Source organism: Conger conger, chromosome 16, assembly GCF_963514075.1.
Source record: "Conger conger chromosome 16, fConCon1.1, whole genome shotgun sequence".
In the NCBI taxonomy this organism is placed as follows: domain Eukaryota; kingdom Metazoa; phylum Chordata; class Actinopteri; order Anguilliformes; family Congridae; genus Conger; species Conger conger.
Genome location: NC_083775.1, coordinates 13,664,349 through 13,673,734, shown reverse-complemented (window position 1 = coordinate 13,673,734; position 9,386 = coordinate 13,664,349). Strand labels below are relative to the sequence as shown.

At 42.3% G+C, this 9,386-nt stretch overlaps 1 protein-coding gene across 2 annotated transcripts in view; it reads left to right on the top strand.

Annotated features, from left to right (window-relative positions):
• Nucleotides 1-4,307: 4,307 nt before the first annotated feature.
• Nucleotides 4,308-9,386, top strand: part of LOC133115171 (G patch domain-containing protein 8-like) — a 38,677-nt gene continuing 33,598 nt past the window's right edge. For both annotated transcript variants that reach the window (XM_061224934.1, XM_061224933.1), the window contains exon 1: nt 4,308-4,393. In XM_061224934.1, the coding sequence (XP_061080918.1) occupies nt 4,349-4,393 (45 nt within the window). In that variant the 5' untranslated portion in view covers nt 4,308-4,348. The remainder of the gene's footprint in view (nt 4,394-9,386) is intronic.

The window sequence follows — 9,386 nt, the reverse complement described above, 5'->3', positions numbered from 1 at the left end:
GTTACGTTGACTTAATAGAAACTACAAACCGAAAGTCTTTTGTTTTTGTGACAGCCAGCAACAGAGAACTCGGGGTCTGGAGAGGTAGACTTCAGTTTTGCATTTTTCCAAGTTTTTCTTCTGCTAAGACCGTGACACTCCGTTCCAGACCCCATTTGGGTTTGGGAACCTACAGTGCATCCGGAAAGTATTCACAGCGCTTCACTTTTCCCACATTTTGTTATGTTACAGCCTTATTCCAAAATGGAATACATTTTTTTTCCTCAAAATTCTACACACAACACCCCATAATGACAACATGAAAGAAGTTTTTGAAATTTTTGCAAATGTATTAAAAATAAAAAACTAAGAAATCACATGTACAAAAGTATTCACAGCCTTTGCTCAATACTGTGTTGATGCACCTTTGGCAGCAATTACAGCCTCAAGTCTTTTTGAATATGATGCCACAAGCTTGGTACACCTATCTTTGGGCCGTTTCACCCATTCCTCTTTGCAGCACCTCTCAAGTTCCATCAGGTTGGATGGGGAGCGTCGGTGCACAGCCATTTTCAGATCTCTCCAGAGATGTTCAATAGGATTCTGGGCTTTCTGGGTCCCGGGATTCTGGCCGGGACACTCAAGGACATTCACAGAGTTGTCCTGAAGCCACTCCTTTGATATCTTGGCTGTGTACTTAGGGTCGTTGTACTGCTGAAATATGAACCGTCGCCCCAGTCTGAGGTCAAGAGCGCTCTGGAGCAGGTTTTCATCCAGGTACATTGCTGCATTCATCTTTCCCTCAATCCAGACTAGTCTCCCAGTTCCTGCTGCTGAAAAACATCCCCACAGCATGATGCTGCCACCACCATACTTCACTGTAGGGATGGTATTGGTCAGGTGATGAGTGGTGCCTGGTTTCCTCCAAACATGACGCCTGGCATTCACGCCAAAGAGTTCAATCTTTGTCTCATCAGACCAGAGAATTTTGTTTCTCATGGTCTGAGAGTCCTTCAGGTACCTTTTGGCAAACTCAAGGCGGGCTGCCATGTGCCTTTTACTAAGGAGTGGCTTCCATCTGGCCACTCTACCATACAGGCCTGATTGGTGGATTGCTGCAGAGATGGTTGTCCTTCTGGAAGGTTCTCCTCCCCACAGAGGAACGCTATAGCTCTGACAGAGTGACCATCAGGTTCTTGATCACCTCCCTGACTAAGGCCCTTCTCCCCCGATTGCTCAGTTTAGACAGCGGGCAGCTCTAGGAAGAGTCCTGGTGGTTCCGAACTTCTTCCATTTACAGATGATGGAGGCCACTGTGCTCATTGGGACCTTCAAAGCAGCAGAAATGTTCCTGTACCCTTCCCCAGATTTGTGCCTCGAGACAATCCTGTCTTGGCGGTCTACGGACAATTCCTTTGACTTCATGCTTGGTTTGTGCTCCGACATGCACTGTCAACTGTGGGACCTTATATAGACAGGTGTGTGCCTTTCTAAATCATGTCCAATCAACTGAATTTACTCCAATTAAGCTGTAGAAACATCTCAAGATCTCATGATCAGTGGAAACAGGATGCACCTGAGTTCAATTTTGAGCTTCATGGCAAAGGCTGTGAATACTTATGTACATATGATTTCTTAGTTTTTTATTTTTAATAAATTTGCAAAAATCTCAAAAAAACTTTTTTCACATTGTCATTATGGGGTATTGTGTATAGAATTTGGAGGAAAAAAATGAATTTAATACATTTTGGAATAAGGCTGTAACAACAAAATATGGAAAAAGTGAAGCGCTGTGAATACTTTTCGAATGCACTGTATGTCCTCTGTTCAATGATTTGTAATTAACACCCATGTTCATTGAGACCGAAATGTCCGATAATAAACAAAATAGTTTTTTATTTAGTTTTTTCTGAAAACCGCACCCCTAACAATTGTTGTAAATGAAATCAAACAAAGTGAAATTGGCAATACTGTTTCACTGGAGTATAAAAATCCCCTTTATCAACCATCAGCATCAGAAAAGCCAAAGAACTGTCAATTCAGAAGACACAGGTGGTAATTCACCTTCACAAGTCTGGTAATGGGTACAAAAAAAAACAAAAAACATACCGGTTAAACATACCACTTAGCACTGTAAGGGCAATAATAAGAAATACGTAATATGGAATGGTTGCAAACTTGCCAGGAAGAGGACGCAAGGACGCAAGTGCGTATTACCTCCACGGATGGTAAGGAAAATGATGAGGGAGGCCAAGGATCATAGTTTAAGAATTGTAGAGATTGGTTGCATCTTTGTCTCAAAAATAACCATAAAAGAGTATTTACATACCAACAAACTTGCCAAACCTCATTGGAATTGGAAATTGTCAGAAGAAACCGAAATGGAATGTTTTAGCCATACACACCATTGACATATTTGGCTGCAAAAGATTAATGCATATAGGGAGAAACACTCATATCTGCTGTTAAATATGACGGTGCGTCATTGATGTTTTGGAGATATTTTACTGCCAGTGGTTCAGGGGCACAATTTAACATAAATGACACAATTAATTCAACAAAGTACCAGGAAATCTTGACAAAAAATCTGGATGCTACTGCTAGAAAGCCGAGTATTGGTCATAGGTAGATTGTCCAGCCGGACAATGACTCCAAACATTTTCAAAATCCACACAGAAATGGTTAATCACAAATGATAGGAAAATACTCTTGGCTGTCATCTTTGCCAGGGATGTTTGCACAAAGTATTGAACCAGGGATGTCAATAATTCTGAAACCTGTTTGTTGGGGAAATACATTTTTTCTTTGTAAAATGTTGATTCCATTGAACCATTAATAATCATTAATCATTGATAAAGCACACTATGCATGTTGGAAAATAAAGCTTATGTCAATAATTTTATAATTGTTTAGTTTACAGCACTTTTTGTGCATATTTATTATAACAATAATTCTGGAGCCCACCAGTGGACATATTTTTTTATCTGTTTCAGCTCTTTTTTATTCATGTCCATGTTCCAGATTTTGGGGGGTTCAGGTTTTCAAAGGTGAATGCAAGGCAGGCAACTGAGACGTTTATTATTTGATTTTTTTGTGTATGAGCATTTATTCATAATTTAACAAGTACAAATAAAATGTACAAATAAAAACATGTACAATTATAGTAAATGTAAATGTAGTATGTAATGTAATGTCATTTACAAATTATAGAAAATAAAAGGATAAAGTAGTTCCTTGTCAAAAATGAGAAACCTTGGCAGTCTTTAGGCATCTTGCTATGTGGATGAATAATTTTGCCCATCAGAAGAATGGATTTTCTGCTTAGCACTTCACTTAAATTACGAATACATGTAAGTACGAAGAAAGGGAAGCAAAAATGAAGTCACGAGGTAGCCTACTTTTAAATTAATTAAATTAAATCCGAGGAAGGACTTTAAAAAAGTAAACATGACGCCGAGTAACAGTTAAACGTTTACATTTCCTCGGGAAGAGCTCCAGCAGCAATTCAAGTGATTGCCCACGAGGTGGATGCAAAGCTCTACTACCAGTTGAGTTGAATGGCTCTATCAACTAACAACGCAAACTGAAAAAAAGAAAAAGAAAACTGCTCTGTGGAATAATTACTAAAAAAAAAAAAATTGCCGTTGCGCTAAAACATGCATAGCACGTTTGCCCACTCACTCTTTCATCTGTTCAGTAAAACAAATCTAAGAGTTTGAAATGTATTTTGCAGAACACCTAGTTGTAATAAACTGTCAATATCCCGATTCAATCTGGATTATTGCAACAACAAAAGTTACATTTTTCAGTTAAAATAATGTCGCGTTTAAAAATGCCTAGAAATTAAATGTTTGTTATAGATATTTTAAAACAGCTGTTGGGAGCTGTATTACAACAATATAATCAAAATGAGGATGGTTCATAAGAACATTTTTCATAAGAATTATGTAAACTGACAAAAATCGAGTTGTCTTCCCCAACTAACCATTAGCATAATTAATACGGTAGTGTAGCTACCGTAGATCAGTCATCATTAAGTTGCAGACCAGGAGATAAGACAGCAATGTCCAGAATAAACAATGGTAAACATCACGAAAATATGCTTGCTGATTCCTATTGGGTATGTGCCCTGCCAATCTAAGTAATTATAGTAAACGGTTGGTCAGAACTATCTTAGTGTTTTTGGGTTTTGATAAGCCCCTGAGAATTGGGAAGTCAAACAATACTCAGTGATTGGTTTACTTGCGCATCAATCAAAATAACCGAGCTATGATTGGACGTTCATTTTAGTCTTGCCTGAAGTAGGTGTTTCCGAGGCAGTGAGGGAAGATCGGACACAGAGCTAGACGAAAGAAGCTGCGACTGGAAAATGGCTGACAGATTCTCTCGCTTCAACGAGGATCGTGATTTCCAGGTAAAAAAAGCAAAATAAATAATGTATATAGACAAACCAGACCATTCGCCCAATCCTATTTTGATTTAAACGCCATTATAAATGAATGTATTGACGAAATGCTCTTTAAATATAACCTTATACACGCCCTTGTGTTGTCCAAAGTCTGCGTGTTTAGCTAGCTAAGTTCGCTAGTTTGAGACGACCACCAGCTAACGTTAGCTTGAAAGAGGGCTCCTTACGAAACACAAACCCTATAACGTTAGCTATAATTACCGTCCCTGATTGTACGGGCTAAGTAGTAAAAGCTATTTTCATATGTTGTGACCTTGTTAAATAATTTGGGCCTGACTTGTGTGCCTGTAGACTAGAGCGATCAACTCGATACCCAGCTAACATTTCCACACCACACCACACCACATAATTGGCAAGCTAGCAAGCCAGTGACATTGGGGGTGAAAACAGAAAAACAAGGGATTGGGCTATTCGTGGTGGTTTAGCTTTTCGGCTAAGATGTTACACGGATTTGACATGGGAATACTTATAACAACTAGGCCAATTCTTGTTGCAAAATAACAAGCTGAATATTAGCTTGCATAATAGCTTAGTTTGGGTGCTAAGAAGGATGACGAAATATAAGTCTATTTTATTTGCAATATCCTTTGCCTTCTTGTTTTGAATTAATATTTTCTTGCACAAGATTACCGTTAGTTTGACAATATAGTACAGTATTGGGTTGCCTGTCGATCATCTTGTAGTCTGTCCTGAAACTGATGGGCCAGATACAGTCGCGTTATCACTGTCCATTTAGCTCTCATTTTATTAGGTAGCCAAATGGCCAACCACAGTATGTCAGCATTTGCCGGTTGTTCAGCCGAACATTTTGGTATTTGATTCGTCTGTCATCTTTTTTGTGCCACTGCCAAGGGGCTTTCTCTCTTTGGGTAGTTCTGAAATGTAGGCCAAACCCTTTCACTCGATACCTCGGAAGACTGGGGTGGAGGGTGAGGGGTCAGACTCAGTGTTGTGGGCATGAAATAAAATATTCTGGCGATATCCAGTCGCAGGGACTGCGCTGCTAAGATTTCTTTGGCGCTTGGAGGTTGAAGTGAGTCATGCTTCCAGTCCTGTTGCATGGCTGCAAGTCTGAAGCGTCAAGACAGTGTGCCCTGTGCTACTGTGGTGGGATTTGAGGTCTCACGGTATGCCGATAATTGAAGCCGTGCTCGCGGAAAATTAACCGTTTCCTGCCGCTGAGGTCTGCATTTTGTGCGTTTAAGCCAGTCTCTCCACCGCAATAGCTTCAGCCAGCGTAAGTTACAGTACTTACAGCTGTACTTTTAAAAACATGCTCCCTCGGTGTTTATGTTTTGCATAAGCTTTATTTGTTTAAAGTGGACCAGCTTGTATTTTTTCATAGCTTAGCCTGAGGCATCTTTACGACCACCAAATAATATTTACATGGCTTATGTTCTTTTTTTGCTTTTTCGGCTGTTCGTGTTGACGTCTCTGCTTCTAGTACTGTGGTTAAGTTCTCAAGCATGTTCAAAGTTGCAACCTAGGATATTTGGGCTCATTTGCGGCCTATATCACGAAGCAGGATAACTGCACCGAGTAAAACCTGGACTTTGCAGAGAAAAGAGCTGGTCCAGCTGGTCCTGGTTTTACTCGGTGCAGTTATCCAGCTAACCCAGTACTCCTGCTTTGTGATACAGGTCTTTGGACGAGTCTCCTTTAATTGCCCTAGCCTGAAGTGAATGAATCATTTAAACTGTACAGGGTTATTTATGTGTTATATGATGACAAGAAAAGTTGTGTAATACTAGCACCCTGCAGCCTAATATAGTATTCAGTAACTTTGTGGGAAAATTAGGCTTGTTTTACTGTCATTCCATCCTACATGAAAGTGTATGTAACCTAAATGTCCCTTTCCCCCTCCTTAGAAGTCAGAAATTACGTATTGTACCTTTAAGGCGAGGTTAAACTTAAACTTTTCATGGTGTCCATGTGATATATTATTTCTTGCCTGTAAGTGTAAGCAGAATGCCATGCATTTGCATGTACATGTACTTAGTTTTTTGGCTGATCTGTAAAAACTTCTCAAAACCTTTCAGAAATGTACTAAAAATGAAAAACTGACTTGGCTGAGGTGCATTGTATTGTCTTCCCCTTGTTTAGGACATTGATGGAACACCTTCACATAAGCCGGGTAACACCATCCCCGCTGTAAAGTATGGTGGTGGTGGCATCATGTTTTGGTGATGCTTTTCAGCATCAGGGAACTACTAATCTGGTCAGGGTTAATGGGGGAAAACGAATGGTGCATAATTCAGAGAGATCCTGGGTAAAAACATTCTCCCCTCTGCCGGAAAGCTTGAACTGGGGAGGAAGTTTGTCTTTCTGCTGGACAACAACCCAACGAACACAGCCAGAGCAACACTGAAGTGGGGCTGACAATGAAGAACAACGATGTCCATGAGTGGCCCAGTCAGAGTCGTGACCTTAAACCCTATCAGGCATTTGTTGCAAGACATCAAAATTGCTATCCATCCCCAACAAATCTGGCATGGCTGGTGCTGTTTTGCCGGGAGGAATGGGCAAACATTGCTCCATTATGTTGTCCAAAATTAATAGACTTAATAAATACAAATTCCCAGTTAGTTTAATCAAAATTCTAGGTTGTGACAATCATTTATATGTCAGAACAATTGGGGAATACTTTTCAAGGCTCTGTATATACTATTTCTGAGCCACTTGCATTAGTTCTTACGCCACTTGTAATGATCCATTGTCGCCTCCACATCCATTGAGGCTGGCAGAGTGTCATACACTTACCAGTGCAGCTGTTGACACGCCACAATAGTTCCTTTCATACGGGTCTCTGCAGTTGTTGCGTTTTCGACCGGTTTTTTTGGATGGTGCAGGAACACAACCTTCCCCCCTACCTCCCCTCCAATCAGGTGTGTCCCAGCCTAGCCACTTTTTTTATCCCCCCTGAAGATGTGAGTGGGTTCTCGGGTAGAAACCGACGCCCAGCCCAGCTAACCTGCTGGATCTGGAAGCTTGCGCACGTCGGCAGACATCGGAAGGGTTGTGTGCTGCCCTGGCAGTGTGTCAGAGAGAGGGGAGCTGAATGGTGCCTTTTCCCCTTGGCCTGATCCCCGGACCCTGGCTGGCAGGAGCGGTGTCCCAGCTGAACCATGTTGAGCCAGGAGAGAGTGACAGGGCAGGCAGGATGGGGAGGGGGGGGAGTGAGAGTGACAGGGGGGATGGAGGGGGGGGAGTAGACTTGGCGGAAACATTAAATCATTTAAATTTCCCTGTTCTTTTTGTTTGCCTTGGTGTGTATATAAATTGAAGTGTCGCTCGTAAGGGAAATGTGCTGTAATGGAAGATAAGCAAGCTGCTGTATTTAAGCACTTTGTTTTTTTGCAGCAAGGTTACTGTCTGAAAGGCTGATAAAGTTTTGGCGTAGCGGAGCATCATTTGTCTGTGAAGAGCTTTGTCTCAGACACTGTGTGTTATCACTGGATAACCTTTGCAAGATTATTCAATTTGGGTCCTAATTTCCAGCAGGTTGGAGGGAAATGATGTAATATATTTTGGGTATTGATTACACTGTGGTATGTTTTTTGAAACAAATGAGAGAGCAGAAAAATACTCATTTTGCAACCCGTCCTTCATCTTCTTCATTGCTTCTGCTTTCCGAGAAATGGGAAGACCTGTATGACAGGTTCCAGACACCTGCCAGACAATAGCACCGCCGCACTGCTAACCTAACATAGCACCTCCGCATTGCTACGCTTGTATATCGCCTCTGTCTGAGCGGCACTGCTACGCTAATATAGCACCTCCATCTCAGCAGCTCCGCTATGCTAATATAGCACCTCTGTCTGTGAGCAACACTGCTACGCTAATATAGCACCTCCATTTCAGCAGCTCCGCTACGCTAATATAGCACCTCTGTCTGTGAGCAGCACCGCTACGCTAATATAGCACCTCTGTCTGTGAGCAGCACCGCTACGCTAATATAGCACCTCCATCTGTGAGCAGCACCGCTATGCTAATATAGCACCTCCATCTGTGAGCAGGCTTGCTAGGCCCATTTAGCTGTGACATGAAGTGAAACCCAGAACACCTCTGTAATAACCTTTAACTTTTTCTTATTTCTTTTCGGGCATCATCAGTTAAGAGAAGTGTTATCTTTTATTCGCAGGAACAGGGATGGTTTGCTTCATAATGCAGGGCCTGTCAGACTCGATACGCTCTGGAATGTGGGTTTTAATCTGTTGGCAGCGGAACTAAAGCCAGCGGTGGATGGGCAGGCGGAAAGATGAGGTCATTTAATTTGATCGCCAGGGCAGCTGACTGCTGGGTGGGCGGATCCCGTTCCTGGAGCAGCGACCTGATAGGCAGGCAGATATCACACCAGCGTACTTGGCATCATCTTCACACGGAAAGCCTGGAATGCATCAAATGGCTCCATGAAAGCTACCTTTTGAAATGACCTATTTTACCTTTTAAGTTTGGTTTCAGAAGGTCAGGCCCTCTATGGTGGCTAGACCTAGGAGCGTGACCGCAAACGTTCATCAGTGTTGGTTGTGTGTTTGAGTATCGCCATATTATCTGTACATCTGTTTCAGAAGGGAGGTAAAACGGATACTTGCACTAGTCTGTGGTGAACATCTTCAAGTAGCCAACCAACCGTGTGGCTGACAGCCAGTGTTCAGGAAACTTGCGTGATATCAATTAAACAGACCCTCTTGTCACAGCTAAAGTAACGGACCCAGATGCAGGCATCAGTTTGTTACAGTTACACAACGAGTCAAAAGCTGAGTCTGGCCGGCTCTCATGGAGCGGCATAATTGGCTCGCTGCTCCGAGGGAGGGACTCCGCAGGGACTCGTAGGGATCGCCGCCTGCATGCACCGCGGTGCGCCTCGGAATCACGGTCGCAGGCTGTGAGACGAGACGGCTTGAAGAAGGCGTGTTGTTCTCCCTCCGGGCCGCCGAAG